This window comes from Ipomoea triloba, chromosome 12 (genome assembly GCF_003576645.1).
Source record: "Ipomoea triloba cultivar NCNSP0323 chromosome 12, ASM357664v1".
Lineage (NCBI taxonomy): Eukaryota > Viridiplantae > Streptophyta > Magnoliopsida > Solanales > Convolvulaceae > Ipomoea > Ipomoea triloba.
The window spans coordinates 1,647,247-1,669,991 of NC_044927.1; the positions used below are offsets into that span (position 1 = coordinate 1,647,247).

The window sequence follows — 22,745 nt, forward strand, 5'->3', positions numbered from 1 at the left end:
TTCGGACTACTAGTCCTATCAAGTTATTAGATTTATCAGTTTGATGAGCTTATCAGATTAATTTTTTTTCGTGCTAAAACTTTTTTATCCTAACACTATTGATTTTGGATTAAGATTAGTATCCTTGTTCTTGGTAAAAAGAAAAAATGTAAGGATTAAATGGGTAGATCCAATCTTAATTAATAATATTAATTACCAATTCAAAAATATTTGAAACTTAGCTACCAAAGAAAATGATCATTGTACTTTATAATATGTAACGAAAATTAGCTGTACTGCTCAGATCAGACATGAGATTCCCTTATTTAAAGGTTGCAGCTTTGGGAGGAAACATCAAGTGAACAAGCCACTGCACTCATGTATGCATCAATTGTGAATTTGTGATTATATGATTAGTACATTGTTGGGTAAATGTGTAAGCAGTTATGGATAATAGTTTACTTTCTTGTGTTTCTTTACCAATTAGGGTTAAAAAATGTTTCACGTATAGTACAGCGTACCTTCAAGTGATGATTGTCAATTTTTTATTTTTTTTTTTATAAATTAAAATACTCAACAATAGGGGGCAACGGACAAGCCCAACTAAGTTAATCAGCTGTTGACTTAATAATTATAAATGTTATAAATTCGACTTTTAACAGTAATTGTCTATTAATACCGTACTATCAGGTATAGATTATTTAAACTGATTTATTAGTTCACAAAATTGAGTTTATCCAATTCACAATCATATATATTGGTTGCAGCTTGCGGGTTTCCTAGTCATTTAAAGAAAATTAAAAAGAAAAAAAATACACCTACCATAACAGTTAACATCATCTCTTTGGCACTCTGGTATCTTCTCCTTCGATTTCGCTAGGAGACTTCTTTTATCACTCTCTGCTCCCCTCAGTTCTTGCTGAGCTCCAGCCGGAGCCGCGACTTCGTCTCCGACTCCGAGTTCGGCTGCACGCCCCCCTTATAGAGCGGACGAGGGAATGGTAATTCTTGTTCATAAAAATGTGAGCTTTGCTTAATTTTCTTGCTAATTTGTTGATTATGAGAGACTTTGCTCTATGTTTTTTGCTTATCAATTTTACTAGACTTTTTTAGGGGTGTAATAATTCTAATAAGGATATAATCCCATTTGGATATTTCTTTATGCTATGGAAAGCCCACTGGTATGGCTTCGCAATATTGGAAAAATTCAAGAACCCCTACATGCCCATAACCTGTTTGTGTTTATTCCTGTATAAAGCATTGTGGATAGGAAAAGGGTTGTTATTCTTTATGTGTATATGTACGTGATGAAGTATTTTTTATATATATACTATTGAAAGGATATGGCAACAATTAAAAACTGATTCAAACCAAAGAGCAAACCCATTGGTTCAGTTTAGTTGTTAGTTTGACCAAAAACTGGTCCTCACTAAACCTTGTATACCCTTGTTCATAGTTCTGTAATTTTTCTATAATTTCTGTAATCTTTTTGAAAATTTTAGTAATTTATACATATTTTTAAAGCCAACCCCAATTAAAACAGAACTTAAATTTTCAGTTTCGGTTTTTGTTTGGCCTTATAAACACCCTGAACTCCCCAGATACTCACTCCTAGCTGTTAGTACCTAACTGAATTTGAGTTGAGGTTTGATAACCTGTAATAAGTGGGTTCTTTAGCATCTTTTATTTGCTATTCTTTAAATGATGCTTAGCATTATTTTATGGGCTTTGTTCCAGGGTGACAGGTGATATGGAAGTAATCCCATATTTCCAAGAATATCCAATGAACCAGTCTCAACTATTAGCTGCAAAATTGACATGAAAGCAATCAAAATTTCACATGCTTTTTATCTCAGAACTTTTGTGCCAAAGTCTTCTCATCATTACTTCTTTTCATCAGCATATTCTTCATCTCTTCAAATAACAGCCATTGATGAGATTGAAACTGAGATCAGTTCTATCTCAAGCTCGCTTTACAATTTTCTTCCGGACACAGAAAATCCCAACAAAACGGTCAGCCTCGTATGTTCTGCCCTAAAGCAGAGAAACCTTGGCAGCACCAACCAACAAGAGGAGCTTTCTGGTTGTTTGCTAACAAGCTCTGAGATCTCAAGGGTCCTGTTGCGATGCCAATCCGATTCTTGTGCTGCTCTCACCTTCTTTGATTGGGTCAGAAGTATGAACAGCAATAGTAATAGGTTAGACACGCTTAATTACTGCCTTATGGTTCACATATTGGCTTGGTCTAGAAAGTATTCCCAGGCAATGGAGATTCTATCCGAGCTGGTTCAGCTGTCTCCAACAGCGGTGAAGGAGGATTTGGTGTTCAAGGGCTTGATTGATAGTACTGAGTTGTGTAATTGGAACCCTGTGGTGTTTGATATGCTCATCAGGACTTACCTCAGAGTGGGAATGCTAAAACACGGCTTTCGGGCATTCCTATATGCAGCCAAGCTCGGGTTTTTGCCCAATGTCATTACTGTTAATATTCTTTTGAATGCACTTTCCCAGTCAAATCGTTTTGGCAAGTGTTGGCAAGTGTATGCTGAAATGGAGAGAATTGGGGTTCATCCTAATTCGTGTACGTTCAACATATTGACACACACCCTGTGCAAGAACGGGGATGCGGATAAGGTGGATGAATTTCTGGAAAAAATGGAAGATGAAGGATTCGAACCCGATATCTTTACCTACAATATGATAGTCGATAGCTACTGCAAGAGAGGGAGGTTGAAAGATGCAGTGTATTTGTATTACATTATGTACAAAAGAGGCGTTCCCCCAGACTTAATAACCTATACGACCTTGATCAATGGTTTCTGTAAGGGCGGGAACGTCAAAGATGCTCATCAGCTATTCCTCAGGATGATCCATAGAGGCTTCAGACCAGATGCTATCTCGTACAATACTCTTTTGCATGGATACTGCAAAGACGGGATGATGCAGGAGGCCAGGTCTTTGTTGCACGACATGATTGGAAACGGAGTATGCCCCGATAACTTCAGTTGTTGGGCAGTTGTAGAAGGATATAGGAAACATAGTAAACTTATCTCAGCTTTGAATTTGGTTCTGGAGCTCCCCAAATTTGGTGTTGCAATATCTCGTGATATACACGAGTACATAGTAGTTGCTCTGTGCAAGGAGAATCGGCCATTTGCAGCCAAGAGTCTCTTGGATCGTATATCTTGCGAAGGCTTTGAACCTAACTTGGTAATATATAGAGAGTTAATTGTTTCCTTGTGCAATTGCAATTGTGTTGATGAGGCATTGCATCTGAAAGCTGAGATGGTGTCTAAAAATTTGAAGCTTTGTCTGACTACATATAGAGCTATTATTAGCGGGTTATGTGGATCAAGCCGAAGCCTAGAGGCAAATTCCGTGGTGCAAGAAATGATCGATTCGGGGCTGCAACCAGACACTGAAATTTGTAGAGCTTTGATCACTGGGCACTGCGATGAGAAGAACTTTGAGGAAGCACAGTTCTTACTAAGCTATTTTGCTGAGCAATTCCAAATTTTTGATACGGTTTGTTATAACAAAGTTGTATGTCTTCTTGGTGAGAAAGGTGATGCTGCTGAATTGATGGAGTTTCAGGATAAAATGATGAAAATGGGGTTTACACCAAATCAATTGACATGCAAATATGTTGTTGGTGGACTCCAGAAAGCTTTGAAGATTCACAGAAATAATATATTGGTGCATTGACAGTAATTTAGCATGATCTTGCAAGGAGAGTGTTAAAGCAAAGGAAGCAATCTGTTTATCATTTGTCCAAAGAATTGTGTGACAAATACAGACAGGGAAATACACAAGCATATTTGAAGCACATGGTGTGTGGGGGGCGAGGGGGCGACAAATGACAAAAGTACAACATTTTGTAACAGGGGATAGATGACCTGAGCTATTAGCAACAGCAGCGACAAGACAAGATATCGAAGCATGTACAGGGTCTTGACTTCTCTTCAATTTCCCGCGCTGTTGGTAGTGGCTCCATCCTGTATATGTTGCTTGGAGCGCAGCAAAAGTCGTACAAGTTTCTGCATGCTCCTTTGCTAAACGGAAACACTCTTTCAGGAATCCCCCTGCATTGCACATCAATCTGTGTTTTAGAATCCTTAATGATTTTTCATTCGGTTACCTATCTTGACGTGTTTGCAGCAACTGGTATTGATCAATCTTTTGATAAAAGTTTTCAGTTAACCCATTGCGTGTGAGAGTATAAAAGTTTTGAAACTTTGGAACCTTAAATATTGGATGCGTCGCCTCCTTACAAGCTCGTAGGTGGTCTGGTTTGTCAAAACAAGGTAGCTGTTCAAGATAAAAATTCAGTTCAGTATAGTATAGGTTACCACAGCATAGAAAGAACCATAGATCTAAATGGTGGGCTCCTAATGCTCTTATAAATACTAAAAGTGAAGAAAATACTCACCTATGGAAAAGTAGGAGTAGAAGCAAAAACACGAGGCATACGAATAAAATAGCTAACAACAATATCACAAATGCGGATATCCACCTGGAATTTGAGGAAAAATTGCTCCATTAAATAATGTTAATTGGATGTTTAAATTGAGTCAGTCATTTCAAGGCATCACAGATATGGTGTATCATTTCATGAAATAATGATGAATATTTCACAACTATCTCATATTTAACATAGAAACATAAAACTGTAGAATATCATGGATTTGATATATTACAAGAATCCTCTTTTTACCATTAAGTTCTATATCAAGGGCCAAGGAAATATATGATGGGATTAAGACAAAGTTATCTTTGAGTCGTAAATAGAACAGAAACGAGTAAAAAAGTGAAAGATGTATCAAGACAAAAATGTCAATGACAGATACATACCAGGTCTTTGATATATTAGACTTGAGGTATTGAATGTATAAGATGCCAGTCCAAATGCACAAGGCGGTTTCCTCACTAATGTACCACCTAGTATAAAATAAACAAATAAAGGGTGTTCACACACTTTCCATATGAAAGCAAACAAAGTATAGAAAATTATTTTTAATAGAATTAGCAGAAAGATGTTCGATTCAGCAGACATATACTGTAGTCTGCATCACATAGAAGAATGTGCACTTACCAAAATTTGCAATGGTTACCCTGCCCTATACATGTCCCAAGCCAAACACAATGATGATCAAACTGGAGAACACATTTGTTACAATCCTGACAGTGTTTAGTTCGTGGGGGCTGCATAAATTTTCCAAGGGAAGAAACGTGAATAGGATTGTATTGCTAGAAGCCTAGAACTGTAATTAATTTCCTAATAATGTGAAAAGTACAAATCATAATTATAGTGTACTGAAGTGAACGCCATTTTCAAACACACAAAAAATAAAATAAAATAAATAAATAGAAAGACACTCTACCTGCAGGGCATTACAGTGCGTGCATGTCACAGTTCTGAAAAACACCAGGAATAAATTAGTCATGAAAATTGAAGGATTTTGATGTAGAGCCAATAAGATAGTTGCAGAGCATTGACAATGGGAAAGGAACAATAAGAAAAGCATAACCATAATGATTAAACCACTCACTGACCTAACAGATGTTCCATGGGGGTACATATCCATCACGAGCTTTGTCCAAGATGTCGCATTACTATCTAAAAGATCTCTGCCCACCTTGCTCTGATCAATTGTAATAACTACACTGCCATTTTTGCTTGAAGCAGGTTGCCTTTGCTTGATCATTCAACATCAAGATAAGCAGCAGAAAAATTCAATAATTATTATCTGATTATTGAAGTCATATAAGATAACAGAATTCTTCCCAAATTCATTAAATGTCTTTTTCTTTACATACATGTATACACAATCAGAAATCAGAAAGATAGTTCTCTTACTTTGAGGCCACTGACATCCTATTAGACAAGGCACCTGCCTCATTCACAGCCCTCATTGCATCAAGAACATACCTATAGTTTTCCAAAAGAAAAGGGAAATGAGGTTAAAGTTGTCCTCAGAATAGAAACCTTTCAATCCTATGGGCACTTCAAACCAAGAGCAATGAAATGCAATAATGATGGATATAAAACAAAAAAAGAAAGACAAAAAAATTACCCAGGAGAGGAGCCAGAAGTGATGAAATACTGAGCCAGTGTAACAATAAACAACAATAAATACATCGCTGTATACCTATGAGAAAAAAATCAATTAACAACAGGAAAGTTATTTTCAATTTCATCAGCAGAAATTAATATCCATACCAACAGTCCACAAAATGCATTTTGCTCCATTGGCTTCATCCCATTAAATTTCCCCCAAAACTTAATCAAAATGTTCAAATGTCAGTCTAACACTACACAACCAAAATCCCAGAAGGGTTGAGACTTCACTCTCGAGTAAGAAGCATTATCTCTCTAGTTAAGCTAGTGAAAATACTAAATTGGATGTAATGGCATTGAGACTTCACTCACTAAATGCATTTATAAATCCAATATTATCAACAACACATTGCTATTACCATAGAGTTAGCAGTCAATCCTCAGCACCTAGAAAATTAGCAATTCCCTTCAGTAGCTAAACCTAAATCTCAGTACCTAGAATTTCCCTTCTCCAATTCCATATATTTATGCCGTGCAAAGAAAGCAATTCTCAGCCAAATTAAACCCCAACAAAACCAAAAACTCAGAATAGAGTCAAATACACCATCATTACCATGGCTCTTGTCGCGTTTTCTCAACCAATTCTTTGTTAATAATAAATAGAACACCGCCGTACACCACGTGCAGCATAACCAACGCTACTTTCAACCCCAGCGTAGCTCTCCGAGCTAAGACAAACAAAAACAAATGTTTCAAACTTCAAATTCAACACACTACGAGCTCAAATACACGCACTGCGCCTGTAAAATCACGGTTAGCTATAGAGAGAAACGATGAATTTAGTTACTGGGATCGGAGAGGCAGGGGAAGAGGCGAAAACACCGGTCGGAGAAGCCGCCGCCGCCGCAAAGTGCGCCCATTTCCTTCACTCACTCGGGAAGATTCTCCGTCACTCACTCACTCATTGCAAGAAATCTCAATCTGGAATCGCAGCGCAGTCAAATTGCAGTCTTCAACGTTGGGATTTGGACCTTCGCAGACTATTGAACGATGATAATTCAACATGAAAAATGTTTTTTATATATTTCAATATTTAATAAATAAATAATAAATAATAAATAAACTAGACTTAAATGACAAATTCGTCGCCTGAGAGATTCGAACTCTCGCGGGGAAACCCCATGTACTTAGCAGGCACACGCCTTAACCACTCGGCCAAAGCGACAGACATGTACAATTTAAATATGAAACATCTTAATTTATTCTTTAGACAATATAAAATAAATATAATCGAGAACCTAATTAAGAACAAAAAATTATTTAGTACTAAATTAAGAAAATTAACTATAGTCGAAGATTAAATTGAGTATTAACCCCTTTTTTAGTCCTAAAATGCTTAGTTTTTCACGCTTGTAAAATGAACACATAAAATATAAGAGGTGAATGTAAACATAAATATAAAGTAAATAAGAGATAAACTTATCTATTGAAACTTCAGAATTGAAATTACAATTAAGCCATGAAACCTTTAAAATATGCATTTGACTCATCGAGCATACTAAATGTATACAACTTGACTAAAAGTTATTGGTCTACCATGTTAAGCAGTAACGTGATGGTTAACAATTAAAAAAAAAGTTCTTCAAAAAAAAAAACAATTAAAAAATAGATATATGCTGTTTGGATGATAAATTTTAAGTATTTATATTTAAAAATAAAAAGTTTACAAAAATTGTAATATGAAAGATTGTATAAAAATCAATAACTTTTAAACTTTTTAGAAATTATTAATTAAATATCATTGGACTTTTAAAATTTTTAAAAAATTTAGATCAAATGCTACTCGCCTGGTAAATACTCCTCAAGAGTTTTAATTTAATATCTTCAAAATTTTAAAGTATATAAAAAGTCTTTAAAAGTTTATAAAATCTTTGAGAACATTAACAATGCGTTTGGTTGGAATGAATGAATTATGGGAGAAGGAATTATAATTCGGTGGGAAGAGAATAAAGTAGGATTCAAATTACATTGTTTGGTAATGATAAATATAATTAATGAGAATTGAAAGGGGAAAAGTGATATAAAGATTATAATGTCATTGTCTAATAATAAAAATAATAATCATCATCAATGGTAAAAATGTCATTTTCTTAGTTTTTTTTTTTCCACTACTCCGAATTACAATTCCTAGGGGGGGTTCCAAGAATTTCATTTTCACGAACAATTCCTTCCAATTAAACACTGTAATTGGGGTGGTCAAAGAATTGCGTTGTAAGTTTGGGAAGAAAAAATTATGTTGTAATTGAATTGCAACTACGTCCAATCAACGATTTAACGCACCCATGTTTTTGGGGCACATATGTTATTTCGTCGAAGTTCAGGGGTAACAACTTAATTTTCCCGTCCATTAGGCCATTGGCTAACTATGAATTACGAAACAGTCGTTTTCCACTTTTCCAGCACAAGCTTTGTCCTCTCACTCTACCTTCCTCGCGATTTAGGGTTTCTCCGTCTTGCAGAGACGAAACTTTGGAAATGGTAAACGCTCCCTCTATATTCTCCTTGTACTCTTAATGCATATATTCATGCGCCCGCGAATTCTATGTTTCTTAGTGGTTGGATGTTAATTGATCGATATTTAAAAGACGTCCTTTCATTTTTTTTTTTTTTTGGTTCTTCTTCGCAGGCTGATTCTCCTCGCAAAAGGTACAATTCTACTCTTGTTCTTGGTTTTTCTTGATCGTACACGTATGTATTGGAATAACAACCTGCTTTGGTTATGCCCAATTTTCTGGTTAGGGCTTTGTTTTTGCTGTCGAAGCTCCCGGAATTGAGGAGTTTTATGTGCCGGAAAGTTGCGGATTAATAAGATTTTGAATTTGTATATTTTATAGATGGATTACTAGGAATTTTATGGTTAGTGGAAATAATCAATGAAAGAACCTTAAGTCTTCTGTTTAGTGTTTACTTGTCTTCTGAAATTATATTTCTTTTGAGCAATTTTGTGAGTGTTGAATCTATTGACTTGTATTCAATTTCTCTACAATTTATGGTTTATGTTGGGGATATGAATGCTATAAGGTCTGGATCTGGCAGGTATTCACCATCTCCTTCTCCCTGGGAAGAAAAGTCTCGCTCTAGATCCAGGTCTAGGTCTCGCTCTAGGTCATGGTCAAGGCAAAGGGGAAGGTCCAGAAGTCGTGACAGGTTAAACTATGTCTCTATTCTGTCTGTCTCCTTGCTGATGCATAATAATTGATGGCCTAAAGCTACATGGCCTTTAATGTGTTTGTAGATAGTATTAAATTACTTTTCTTTCTTTCTTGGGTAACTGTATAGAAATGATGCTACTAATCCTGGAGACACACTCTATGTGACTGGTTTATCTACTAGAGTGACAGAAAGGGATCTTGAAGAGCATTTCTCTAAGGAGGGAAAGGTTGGTGTTGTAAATTAGTTTGTAATGAGATTTTGTTTTACTTGGTGCCTTTTTCTTTTAAGTAATTTGATTCTTGGGAGTGGGATGGTCCCTGGAGGATTGCAGGGTCAGCTCCTTTCTTTGCAAAAAAAAATGTGCATTTGATTGCCCCGTCATTTTCTCAGTAATTTTTAGTATCCAAGCTTTATTAGCTTTGATTCAACTAACAACTACCTCATCAATTTTGTATTTCAGGTGTTAATCATTGATCAGTTTTTTCTTTTGATTTTAGCTCTGATATCTTTTACTTATACACTAGGTAAAATCAGTGTTTTTGGTTGTTGAGCCACGGTCTCGCATCTCTCGTGGTTTTGCTTTTGTAACTATGGATAATGACGATGATGCCAGTCGCTGTGTCAAGCACCTCAATCAGTCAGTTCTTGAAGGCCGATACATAACTGTGGAGAAGGTAAAAGCTATATGTAAACAGAGTGCTGAAGAGTGGCCTACATGCTTGTTTTCCTGTCTTCTTGTTGTGGATGTATTCTGACTATATACAGAACACATTGTGTCAGCTTTGTTGGCAGCAATCAAAGATGACCAGTTCTTCCATTGCAACATTTTATTCACACAGCTTGATCACTGGGCAGCTAAAACAGCTTTTCACATGCATCTGATCAACTAAACATAGCAACTATTTTGACCAACAACTATTACAACCTCAGCAAATAGTTTCAACTCTCAACTAATCAACAGTCAATAGCAACAATCTAATGAGGCTTTTATGGTATCTCATGTCTGGCATCGGTTTCTGTTTTTCATATTATTTTTCATTTTATGGTAAAACGTTAGGACATTTATGTTGCTAACAGTAGACCTTGTGTTCATGTGGAAGGCTATACTTTTACTTATCATCATATTTTGTGAAATGCATTTTCTTCATCCATTTGTGTGTATACCGAAGATTATTTTTGACTGGTCTCCATTTCCTTTCTGACATTTCTTTTTGATAGAAAAAGCAGATCTTTTGATAGTAATACATTAGAGACTATATAGAAGAAATCTGCCTCAATTTTTTCCCCCCAATTTTTAAGATTGTATAATGTGCAATTCTTCAGATTTATATGTATCTTGTGTTTTCAGTCCCGAAGGAAACGGGCAAGGACCCCAACACCTGGGCATTATCTTGGGCTCAAGAGCAGCAGGGGCGAGAGTAGGATGCCTTTATATATATAATATCTATATAATGTTTATAAAATAAGTCTTCATTGTGAAAATCTGATTATATACTGAATGGTTTGTGTCATAGGTTATCGTGGTGACCGTGGAGACCGTGGAAGGTACCGTGGCCACAATGACTATGGCTATCGAAGGTCTCCAAGACGTTCTCCATATCGGGGTGGCCGAGAGCGAGATTATTCTCCTAGGCGTTCACCATATGGGGGAAGGTCAAGAAGGGATCGGTCGAGGTCATATTCTCCTTATCGCAGTCTTGAAAGGAACTATGCTCGTGGTAGATAGGACCCTTCGTCATGGATCTGTCATATTTTCTAGCTGAGTTTCTGTCTGATTGAAGTCTGGTTTGAATTTCTGAATATTGATGCATGTTTTGTGCCTTTCTGATTGAACTCTTGAAGGTTTGAACTAAAAAAATGGTAGTGACAACGAAGCTGAATTGTTACATTGTTGTTCATGTACGGTGTATCTATATAGTTATTGTTGTGATTCTTATTTAGCGTATTAATGTAAAATGGTTATATTGTACAAACTTTTTAATATTATATACCACACTTTTAATCAAATAACCAGACGCCGTTTGAACATATTCTTAGCAATTTAGCACAAGTTGGTCGAGTATTTAATGTGGTAAACATAAATTTTTAAGTTTGGTTTTGTGTGACTTTTTTGATTTGAGTCCTTATAGATTAGGTTACCTTATTTAGTCTTTTGTGAATATTAATTTACTTTCTTTGTGATCTTTTGTTAGATAAAGTTTTTCCTTGGGTTTATTTTTGTAATTTTTTGTTGGATAGGATTTCTCTTTTGTTGCTTAGGGTTTCTCGTTATAATTTTTTATCGACTAGAATTATAATGCGAGTGTTATCATCTATAGAGCACCTTTGAGTAAGAACAAGTTTTACCCTTTAAATAGTGACAAAACATTTCGTAAGGTAATATAATAATTCCCAATAAATCAAATATTTCTCAATAGTTCGGGTTAGGACTGCAAATGAGCAGAGCGGCTTGCGAGCCGCTCAGTCAAAGCTCGACTTGAGCTCGGTCAAAGTCGAGCTCGAGCTATAATTCTTTAGGCTCGTGGCTCGACGAGCCGCTCGCGAGCCATGTATAATATAATATAAAATATAATATATATAAATTCTAATCCTAATATTCCCCCCAAAGGCCAAAGTCACCAAATTCTAACCCTCTGCAATCTACCCTCCGCCTTCATTCTGCTTCTCTGCGTCTCTGCCTCTCGGCCATCTCCTACGCAACCGACGACCGCCGGCAATCATCGACGAGACGACGATCGGCCGACTCTCCCCTCCACGGCTCCGCCTTCGGCCTTCACCCACCGCCTCCCTTTCGCCTTCACTCTGCTTCTCCTACGCAACCGACGACCGGCCGACTCTCCCCTCCGCGATTCCCCCTCCAGCCTTCACCCACCGCCTGCGGCCGAACCAGCATCGCCTCCCCTCCGCCTTCGTCCACTGCCTGCGAACCAGCACCGCGACCCTCGCCAGTAAGAACCTGCCTTCCTCCCATCTTATTTTCTATTATTTTATATTGTATTTGCAATTATGTAATTATTGGTGTAATGTGTATATGTAATTATGTATATGTAAGAACCAGCAATATTATGTGTTAGGGTTTAGGGTGTAATGGACTAATGGTTAATGTGTTAATGTGTATGTGTGGACTGTGGAAGTGTGGAACTGTGGATTGTGTATAGCTATGTGAATATAATGAACTGTGGATTGTGTGTAGAACACAGTTTTAGTTCAGAATGATAAATGGACAAGAAACTTCAAGAACACTGTTTTAGTTTAGGAACAAAAACTACCAGATTCTGCCAAGAAGTTCACGGAATTTTCTGTGTTTATTGGAACAACTTTTCTACTCAAACTTTTTATGGATTTCAAGTATTATACAACTTTTCTACTCAAACTTTTTATGGATTTCAAGTATTATAAGTTGAGGTCCTACACAAAAAAATTCAAGTTCAAGTATTATAAGTTGAGGTCCTACACAAAAAAATTCAAGTGCAAGTATTATAAGTTGAGGTCCTACACAAAAAAATTCAAGTGAAAAAGTTATAAGTTGAGGTCCTACACAAAAAAATTCAAGTGAAAAAGAGTATTGGAAGTATTTGTTTTCGAATTTCTTTCCTGACTGCGCCAGGCAGAATTTTTGGACAGTATTAACCAGAAACTGACCGAACTTTAAGGATTTTCTGGGAAAGATTGATAAGGAATTTTTGGCCCAAATTTTCCAAATATCAAGTTCAACCAGAGTAGGACTTCCAGATAAATTTATAGTATTTGTATTGTTTTTGCAGGTGGTTGATAATCAAACAAAGTTAAACTTTTTGCCCAGTGATGGAGTTTCATCTTCTATTCCTCCATTACATCATGGAAGGGTTGACATGGAAGTAGTGAGAGAGTATATTGCCAAAACTAAAGTAAGTTTAATTTTATATTAAATGATGATGATGTGATTATCTTTTTAAAGCATTTGGTTACTTACACACTTTTTATCTTCTTTTTTTTTTTTAGGAAGAGTAAGAGGTTTCTGTACTACTAATCGGTTCCTTAGTAGACTGAATTTAGGATTTCGTGATTCAAAGGAAAGAGAAATCATATCAAGAAATTTTTCTTCCGGTATCCAACTCATGAAAGTAAGTTATTCTTTTGTTGTTTTTAAACAAATATTTAGCATTCTTCACTTATCTAATATTATGTTTCTTTTTCTTTTTTTCAAATTCAACAGATCTTTCTTGGAATCAAGGATGACTACTGTTGTTGCCTTGTAATTGATATTGAAGTAGATCTATGAACTTATTTTGAGTGTTTGTTATTGACTTGTAGTTGATATTGAAGTGGGCCAGTGAACTTACTTATTTTGAGTGCTTTAAGTGTAGTTGATATTGAAGTGAAGTTGTGAACTTATTTTGGACTTTTGAATGTTTAAATTTTTGTATTATTTATTTATGGATAAAACAGTAAGTGTATGATGAAACATGTGAAATTCAAGCATAATATTCGAGCTGAAAATTCGAGCGTGATTTCGAGCTCGAAATCGAGCCTGTTCTCGAGCTCGAAATCGAGCTCGAACAATCGAGCTGCTCGAGCTCGACTCGAGCAGCTCGAGAACTTCCGAGCTCGAGCTCGGCTCGGCTCGTTTCCAGCCCTAGTTCGGGTAATATAATGTACATTTTTTAAATATATTATTTGACAATATTATTTTATAGTATGATAAGCAATTTTTAAAATTACAGTGGGCTAAAGCCAACTCTGCCTAGCCCAAGTGACAAGCGTGAAAGTCTTATCCAAATAAACCTTCTTCTCCTGTGTCTCAGTCTCCTAACAAATAACAATGTCAGCTCTACTAAACCTCCAAACCCCCAAGCTATACTCCATTTTCTCCCCCTCTCCTTCTTCACACAAGCTCCCTCTCCCTCAACCTCAATTCCCATCTCTACCCCTAACCTTCACCAGAAACACTTCCATATGCCTCTCAGCTCCCCGTCACTCCGGCCTCGTCCAAGACGAAGACGAAGAACCAATCATCGGCGATTGCGTTGTTTTCGAAGAAGGCATTTTCGACGACCCGTATCTCCGCCCTAGCCCGAGAAGCGAGCGCGGTATTACTGGGCAGAATAAGAAGAAGAAGAAGAAGGATTCGGATGAAGTTGAGCCTGAGCCTGAGAATCTAGTTCCGGAGAAGTGGACTCAAGTCCAGAGGGAAATTAATATCACAAAGAAGGAGAAGCGGCGCCTCGCGCTGGAAATTGAGTTCGGGAGGCGCGTGGAGAGGAGACGCCTTTTGCTGAGACCTATTCCCGATGTAGAGAAGGACTACTCGAAAGTAGTTGATCAAAAGCTGGAGCAGTTAAAGCCGATCGTACTTGATAACCCCGTGTTTCCTGAAGAGGAAGAGAAGAGCGACGAGGAGGAGTTAAGCGGTGGCGAAGAAGAGTTCTCTGTTTCCAATAGCAGAGTGGCGCCGAGGAATCCGAGACGTGCTGTGTACGGCGGCGGTTTGGATGATATAAGAAACTTCTTCAATAGTGAGAGTTATGATCCTAGTGAAAACAAGACATCTGAAGGTATTGCTCTTAGTCTCTTCGTGTTTTCTTTCCCTGATTTTTTATTTCAGTGCATTGATTTTGCAATTGTGTAGGCCGTCGTAAGCTATTCTCCAAGGAGGAAAAACTTCTGTTGAATAACAAGTTCCCTGATCTGGCAGTTGCTACCTCTGTGAGTTCCCAACATCTCATCCTAAATGAAATGCTTCAACTCTTTTTCTTTTGTATTTAATGTATGTATATACTTATTTATGCCTGTAAACATGCTTAGATTGGAAATGTAATCAGTTATATTGAGTGGAATTTTAATAAGCATGTATTGATTTTGAAATTCCCTAGCTCCCTCAGGCCCACACTCCGGGCACGATAGGATGAATAGTGGAGGGGTAAATCATGGTGACTTGTCACTAACCCATTAGTTGGGAGGACCAGTGCTTGCCCACAAGGAGGGGTATCCAATAGGGTAGTGGAGCCGTGGAGGGGTAAATCATGGTGACTTGTCATTGACCCATTGGCTGGGAGGACAGTGCTTGCCCACAAGGAGGGGTGCCCCATAGGATAGTGGAGGGATAAGTCACCGTGACTTGTTACCGACCCATTGGCTAGGAAGACCAGTGTGTGCCCACAAGGAGCCTACCATATTGGTTGAAACTCTCACACTACGTTTGCCAGGCTTGATCCTGTGTCCAGTGTGGCTGCCAGAGTGCCAGGCTTGATCCTGTGTCATTGCCCACAATGTACCAACCAGGAACCAACTACTGACAGAGTTCTTTCTTCTTTCCCTCCCTTGTTGAGCAGCCAGCTCATTCTCTACCTATGTATTTGTCATCTAATATAGCACTGAAACTTTAAGGGCTGCTAATTGAATTACTCTGTATCTTATTTGTGATGTTGGACCTTGCATTCTTTGTGAAGATTTTCACAGTTGTTGGGATGAGCCATTTGTCAAATTATGTTTGGGCGAACTGGAAGATATACTGACTTGTTACCTGTGTATAAAATTTCTTCATTCATTACTCAAGTCTCACTAGCACAGATCAAGATTTATTATATGTGGACATTGTAAGTTACAATGAATATCTAGATGGATTTAGGTTCATTGGATAATGAAACTAGCTTTGCTTTCATTGCATATGAACATGAGTGTGTCTTCATTGCTAACTTTGTTACAAGAGTAAATGGATTTGAGTAACAAAGTCGTTTTAATCCTCCAAAGACCTTGTGGTCTAGTGGCACCCGGTTGGCCGGTTTACACTCCCACATGGATGGGAGTGGGTTCGAGCCTCAGTGGAAGCAACTGTTGACTCTTTGTTAGGTTGGGAAAGTAGCTATGGACAGATACTACATTGTAACAGAAGTCGACAGCCTGTAATAATGGAAATGCCACTAGTTGTAATTGGGCCTGTTTGCATTCTTCATGTGTTGGGTTTACTGTCCAGATTATTTTGAACACATTATTTGTTTTAAATAAAAAATAATAATAAGTAAAATTCAAAATTATTACTTCTCATTTCAACTGCTGCTGTCTTGATATTTGGACCAATGAAGCTTGATTACTTCTCCAGTTCCATGTTAATGGTGCGGGTTTCTATATGCACTGTTATACTGATTTGTGGTTTCTTTTGATGTGCTTCAGGGAAAATGGCAACCTTTCCATACTTTTGCTGCCTCGGGAGAGTTTTACTTCACCAGATCTTTGTTAAAACACATCGTTGATGTCAATCTTCCTGACAAGGTATGTTAGACAAGAACAGTGTTACAGACTCTTTCCGCTTCTCTGTACATTTGACAAGTAGTAGTAATGCTGCTTTAGGAATATAACATATTGACATTGACTTTGGATTTTATAAATCTGTCTTGCAGGATGGTTTGACTGCAATTCACAGAGCAATCCTTGCGAAAAAGCACGCGATTTTCAACTTTCTTTTGAGAGAATCAGCAAATCCCTTTATTCGTGATAAAGTAAGTGGGGAAGTATACTATATGCTTGATATTCTTAATTCGTGCTCTGGGTCAAAACATAGTTTAATCATTTAACTGCATATGTTGTAGGCTTGATGTCGCCTTAATTTTTGTATGGACACTTCAAATTACTAAGGGATGTCTATATTATATATATATATATATAGACATGTCAGTTGGAGTAGGGTTTTGTTTTTGGCCTTTGTCATCAATTTTTTTTTCTTAAGCTAGAGGAACATGCTTGTGGAATTATCTTATTGAGCACTAAGATTTTCATGCATTTGAATTCTCTCTTCTTGCTGATAACAGGATGGAGCAACATTGATGCATTATGCTGTTTGGGCCGCCTCTAGCCCGATGATAAAGATACTTCTCTTGTATAATGTTGATATAAACCTCCAGGACGAAGTATGCATAAAACTATCATCCCTTCAATTTATAGCTTACCAATGTATTATTTACTAGGGAATGCTTTCTCGTATGCAGTATGGCTGGACACCTCTTCACCTTGCTGTTCAGTCCCGGAGAACAGATGTAGTGAGACTTTTGTTATTAAAAGGAGCTGACAAGACTTTAAGAAACCGGGTAAGGAACGTTTTATGTTCCATGCTTTTGCATTCTAAGGTATCTAGGTTACAGTGTGACATTTACAGTTCCATATACACCTGAATATTAGATCAAAATCTCTTAGATGGAAGTGCATATCGTTTATTTGTCTGCTCCATGAAGATTTTGTGCCATTATCCGTGTCAAGTGATTGCACGCTCATTCTGTTGCAGGATGGTTTGACTCCGATTGATCTTTGCCTCCATTCGGGAAGGAACATCAGAACTTACGAACTTCTTAAATTGCTGAAACAACTTCCTAACAATAGTAAGAAAATATCGGCAAGCTGAATTGCTGATTGAATTCGCTAGACAGATAGCCAACTTGAAGCCACTGGGATCAGCATTGTTGTCCAGCTCTGATCCCAAGTGCGATTTTATTCAGTTGGTCTTGTGATGGTTACCAAGAATGGGTGTACAAATTACCAGAAATGTGAACCAGAGAATACAAACAATAGTTATGCTAGGGAAAGAGGTTGGACTATCTTGGTAAGACATTTTTCATGTATTTAAATTTGGTATTGTATATATCTTATGCATATTCACTAATTAAGTTTATCTTGATTTCAATATAGTTCCATTGCCCACATAAATTACCCTTTAAGCTCCCATCCATGGCTCCTTATGTCAACCATGCATGGCCGACCCTGAACATGTGCAAAGTGAGTGATCGCATAGGGCTCCTACTTGGACTCGTTATCTCAAATTACGAATGTGATCACATAGGGCCCCTACCTGGATTTGTTATTTCAAATTACGAGAGTGACTGCGTAGGACCCCTACCTGGACTCGTTATTTCAAATTACGATAGTGATCGTATAGGGTCCCTACCTCGACTTGTTTATCCCAAACTACGAGCCAGGCGTCGGTGGCTTTCGAGTAGTCAGCTTTCAAGTTGTCATCCCTAACAGAACTTTGTTTGATTCATGGAAATGTTTGTTCTCTTAGAGGGAAACTTGGACCGCGTTTGGTTGGATTTTAATCAATACTCCCATGCCAAATTGTCCTGCGTGTACCTATCCTTTTAATGTTGCATTTCGTACCACCATACGAAATTGGTACCTGCTAGCTACACTCCTTTTTCTTGGCTAAACGTTCTTAACTCACCTACTTTATATATGTAATCATATCCTATATCCAATATTAGTTATGTCTATCTTTGGAGACAACCTCAGTTAAGTTGGTCAAATAATTAATTTGGTAATGGTAAGGCTTTAAGTTTGATATTATGTGTGAATTGCCTATTGGTCTTGTCTCGGCTTCAGTCACGGATTTTCTCAAAAAAAAAAATCAAAAAAAAAAATTAATTGATTTTAGACTTAGTTCTTGGGTTCTACTCATGCACTAACTTTTATCCTATAATTTGTTTGTGACCTTCTAGTTTTGAAAAAATTGCATTTTTCGTACAAGGTAATTGTAAAATTCGTCTTTGGAGTGTTGGTCATGCTCTTTTTTGTCTCTAAGTTATCATTGATGTTACATTTTTCGTCCTTTCGTGCTTACTTTTGAGTTTTGAGACAGACTAACTAAAAACAAAGTGTGACGGGGAGTATATATGAATATGTTACCTTGTAAAGATGCAAGTAGGTAGGCAACAAAGAATGACAATAATAGAGAGTGGGTAATTGAAATCCCTAAAGAGAAGACTTCTAAGAGTCCTTATAAGGGCAATAAAAATGCAATATAATGTTGGGTGGTTAGACTTAGATAGAGATAGAGATAGAGAGAGAGAGAGAGAGAGAGCAATAAATGACACAAGTGAGGAGTTGGTTGCTCATCACGAGCAAAAGGCCATTTCCCTTTGCATCAGAGGTTGCTGTTTGATTCCCTGCTGCTGCTGGTTGGTTAGTTTTGCATTAAATTTCTTGGCCACTCTCTCTTTCTTTGTTTCTCCCTCTCTCTGCATGTATTTATGTATGGCAGAGAGAAAAGAAAAGAGAAGAGAAGAGAAGAGGAGAGAAGAGAAGAGAGATTCCCCTCATTTATGGCTTGGCCTTACTGGGTTGGTTGGTACCACAGTCACAGTGTCCCTCTGAGTGAGAAAGGGCAACAGCATAATGGCTCCTGGAATGGGCTTTCACCTTTTTATTTCTTGGCTTTTGGTGTTTATATATCAATTCATCAAGATAGATAGATATATGTGCAGTTAGCAGCAATTTCAGCAGCAACAGTTGTTACTTCAATTCCATCTGTTCGGGTCGTTGTATGTGTATGTTTCATATGTTATTCAGAGATAACAAGTTGTGTAGTAGTTTCATTTTGCATGCTATGCTCCACTACACTTCAGCACCTGTCTCTGTGGAGTGAGCTGAATTGAGTACAGTGGGTAATTTTGTAAATGTAGCATGCGTTATGGCTTTGCCTTGTAACCTAGACGCTTCATTATTACAATTAATAAAAGATCTCCTTTGCTCCCGTGGATGTAGGCTCTTGGTCGAACCACTTAAACTACTCAAAAGCAATATAATGGAGAATAGTGATGGTGGCAGTAGATAAACCAATCTATTGTATCTTATTTGCGATATTATATAGTTATAGTAGTAAGTAATGGTCGATCAATAGATAATTATTGTTGAGTGATAAAATTAATGGTAATGGTGGATGAAAGTGGTGGTGGCGGTGACAGTGGTTGTTGTTAAAGTACACAAAAATACCTGTAAAAAATTAGAAATTGAAGAAAATTATATAAATTAAGCATTAGTCAACGGTAAATAAGTAAATAAGTATGTAGAATGAAGATGATGAAAACAAGTAGGTGGGCTAGCTCAAGGTCGGTAAGGAGTGATACAACCATAATATAATAAATTTTGTGCAAGTTTTTACATTGGGTAAACATAATAATTTTTAAATTCATTTATTATTTACCCACTTATTCTTTTTTTGACAATATTTACCCACTTATTCTAGTTAGACTTTATTTCATAGGGCACTCTACCCACATTGTCAAAGATAACTATAGGGAGTTATTTTACTCACAAGAAGTAAAATTTTGTCCCAATAATTAGTATGAGTGGTTGATCACCTGATCTCAAGTCACAGTTAGGTGCTTATGAAGTTGAATATCACTACTTACTTAGGTTATGAACGGAAAACTCAATTTCTTGTAAATTGTACTAAGAAGACATTGTCAGCATCCAAACCACATTGAAGAGGTCAAACATACTAACAAGACCATATTTGACAAGCTCAACCAAAAAAAAGTTGATAAGAATCAAATTCATTATCAGAATCATGCTACATATTAATACTATTGTATTGCAATAAAAAGATTTGTTAAGTTGTCAAATGAAGTTGGTTTAGTGGATAAAAACAACTTCAATTCCTTAGTATTTGCGTAAACTACAAATTAATATTGCTTGGTTGGCAATAATATAATGCGGTTAGTTGTTATACATACATTATTTCTACCCAGCACTACACTATAGTAAGAGTGAGACATGAGATGATGACCAAGAAGCCTGTTTTTCATTGTATCCTCATTTCCCTAAGAGTGAAAGGCACCATAAGCATCATAAGGTTGTTCAAAATTTTATATATATATATATATATATATATATATATATATATATGGCTTCTATTCTAGCTCATCAATGGTTGAGAGTTTTAGTAAAAAAAAAACATGAAACCCTATATAGGGAAGGGTTTAGGTGAGAACAACTCTCTGCAAAAAGTGTGTACACATCCACACCCTCCATCTTGAGAAACCAATGATTAGGAACTTATCATATATTATTATACTTTCAAGTTTACAATAATTATAAAATGAACCATGTTCTTAAAAGTTCTCAATAATTAGAAAATTGACTACAGTTCTATGCTCTTTTTTTTTTTTATAACTAAAACTCTTAATCATTGATGAGACTTTTTGAATTGTTGAGATCAGTCATCACTTTTTATCGGAGGAATAGATTTTAATTTGATTATATATGTATATAGGTTAAATGGCATCCTGTGTTTACATGTTTTCTCTCCCAGAGAGAGAGAGAGAGAATTGAAAGAGAATGAAGAAGAAATAAATGCAGGAATGGCCCAGTGTTTGGGCTTTGGTAATCGCAGTTTTAAATGCACCCATTATATTCACACTCTCTCTATTACTATACTACTGTAGTGTACACTGTACAGTAACACTCTTCTCCCTCCTTAAATTCCCCTCAAACATTCTCAACCCTCCATTATATTCACTCTCCTCCTCCTCCTCAGCTCCCCCCATCATCTGATCTCTCTCTCTCTCTATATGTAATGATGAATATATTATATCTCAGCTCACAATCTGTGTATGTATTATGAAACAGAAACTCTGATATTGGCCTGGTTCACTCAGAAGCTGATGTGTGTATCTATATGTATAAGCCTTATTACATGTATATAGTTTTGTTGGTTGATATGATGATCTTGCTTTGATTGAGCCGTGCCAATATCTCAGTTCTTTTTCATCTCTTCTTCTCTCTATTGCCCTTTTCACTCCACTAAGGTTTGTTCTCTCTATCTTAATTCTTTCAAAACATTATTCCACCTTGCTATATATCCTAGGATTTATTTAGGTTAAAAGTAAAGTTCGCAGTCATTATCTAATTATGCATATTAGATAAATTCTGTTCATGGGTAATAATGATACTAAAAAGATCCAGAGCACGACCAATAGGGTGTTAGCAAATTATAGATTATTATATATTATTATAACATCAAATATTAATTTACTACTTTTTCGGCTCAAAAATAGTTTGTCATTATAATATTCTCATGTTGTTATTGTTGTAGAGTTATTTTTTTCGAAAGCAAACAAAACCGATGTAAATTACTGTAAAAATGTTGAAATAAAGTCAGGAGGGACGAAGTCCTAATACAGATTGTATAGTTATTTTATTATATTTTATTTATCAAAATAGAAAATAGAATAGTACAGTTAAACTTATCTCTATAGGTAGAATATTGGTAGATTATATTTATGCTGCTTTTGTATATTGTGCTTGCAAGACTAATACCTAAGTACCTAACCCCCACCATCCAATTTAATTACCATCAGGCGTGCTGTTAATAGTATAATTAGATGAATGGTTATTTCAGCGCAATCTCATAATTATTATAATCCAACTTAGTTGTCACAGTTGATTTGATAACTATAATGTTTCATGTATGATTTCTTTAAGAGTTGTATATTAAACTTCTCGGTTTGGACCTACCAAAATTACACTCAGGGTGCTGGAAACAATGTTGTAATTGTTTATTATTTTTATATATTGTGAAAAAGAGATCTGATCTTGTGCCCAAATAGGCAAATATGTCTCCAACCAATCATTATATTATGGATCATGACCCATATTGCATATTAAACGTAACTACTAATATATATGTTTATTTTTAATATATTGAATGTTTGTTATTAATGTATTACATATTCATTTTTTTAATGTTCAT

At 36.5% G+C, this 22,745-nt stretch overlaps 4 protein-coding genes and 1 non-coding gene across 9 annotated transcripts; 3 read left to right on the plus strand and 2 right to left on the minus strand.

The window, feature by feature from the left end:
- Positions 1-828: 828 nt before the first annotated feature.
- Positions 829-4,183, plus strand: LOC115999242 (pentatricopeptide repeat-containing protein At5g40400). Of its 2 annotated transcripts, none has more exons than XM_031239081.1 (2): positions 829-1,001; positions 1,717-4,183. In XM_031239081.1, the coding sequence occupies exon 2, from the start codon at positions 1,798-1,800 to the stop codon at positions 3,682-3,684; it is 1,887 nt and encodes a 628-aa protein (XP_031094941.1). In that variant the 5' UTR covers positions 829-1,001; positions 1,717-1,797; the 3' UTR covers positions 3,685-4,183. The 2 variants fall into 2 exon arrangements, with proteins under 2 accessions (XP_031094941.1, XP_031094940.1); XM_031239080.1 differs by having other exon boundaries at positions 829-980.
- On the minus strand, positions 3,717-7,080 carry LOC115999244 (protein S-acyltransferase 10-like). The gene is made up of 11 exons (XM_031239082.1): positions 6,885-7,080; positions 6,651-6,765; positions 6,054-6,128; positions 5,837-5,908; positions 5,533-5,670; positions 5,361-5,394; positions 5,072-5,181; positions 4,831-4,917; positions 4,409-4,492; positions 4,222-4,287; positions 3,717-4,061 (listed from the first exon to the last, which is right to left on the minus strand). The coding sequence occupies exons 1-11, from the start codon at positions 6,955-6,957 to the stop codon at positions 3,884-3,886; spliced, it is 1,032 nt and encodes a 343-aa protein (XP_031094942.1). The 5' UTR covers positions 6,958-7,080; the 3' UTR covers positions 3,717-3,883.
- Positions 7,081-7,180: 100 nt separating this feature from the next.
- Positions 7,181-7,262, minus strand: TRNAS-GCU. Its single transcript has one exon. It is a non-coding gene; the product is annotated as a tRNA-Ser (tRNA).
- A 1,225-nt stretch (positions 7,263-8,487) lies between these two features.
- Positions 8,488-11,257, plus strand: LOC115999905 (serine/arginine-rich splicing factor SR45a-like). Of its 3 annotated transcripts, XR_004094050.1 has the most exons (8): positions 8,488-8,575; positions 8,724-8,743; positions 9,134-9,244; positions 9,377-9,476; positions 9,775-9,924; positions 10,031-10,242; positions 10,599-10,668; positions 10,765-10,837. XR_004094050.1 is itself a non-coding variant. In XM_031239854.1 (7 exons), exons 1-7 carry the CDS (start codon positions 8,573-8,575, stop codon positions 10,974-10,976), a joined length of 666 nt encoding a protein of 221 aa, XP_031095714.1. In that variant the 5' UTR covers positions 8,488-8,572; the 3' UTR covers positions 10,977-11,257. The 3 variants fall into 3 exon arrangements, 2 of the variants coding, with proteins under 2 accessions (XP_031095714.1, XP_031095715.1); XM_031239854.1 differs by lacking the exon at positions 10,031-10,242 and having other exon boundaries at positions 10,765-11,257; XM_031239855.1 differs by lacking the exons at positions 10,599-10,668; positions 10,765-10,837 and having other exon boundaries at positions 10,031-10,449.
- Positions 11,258-14,028: 2,771 nt separating this feature from the next.
- Positions 14,029-18,285, plus strand: LOC115998163 (ankyrin repeat domain-containing protein, chloroplastic-like). Of its 2 annotated transcripts, XR_004093844.1 has the most exons (8): positions 14,029-14,784; positions 14,859-14,935; positions 16,400-16,498; positions 16,627-16,725; positions 17,035-17,133; positions 17,212-17,310; positions 17,505-17,819; positions 17,906-18,285. XR_004093844.1 is itself a non-coding variant. In XM_031237654.1 (7 exons), the coding sequence occupies exons 1-7, from the start codon at positions 14,052-14,054 to the stop codon at positions 17,619-17,621; spliced, it is 1,323 nt and encodes a 440-aa protein (XP_031093514.1). In that variant the 5' UTR covers positions 14,029-14,051; the 3' UTR covers positions 17,622-17,900. The 2 variants fall into 2 exon arrangements, 1 of the variants encoding a protein (XP_031093514.1); XM_031237654.1 differs by lacking the exon at positions 17,906-18,285 and having other exon boundaries at positions 17,505-17,900.
- Positions 18,286-22,745: the final 4,460 nt, after the last annotated feature.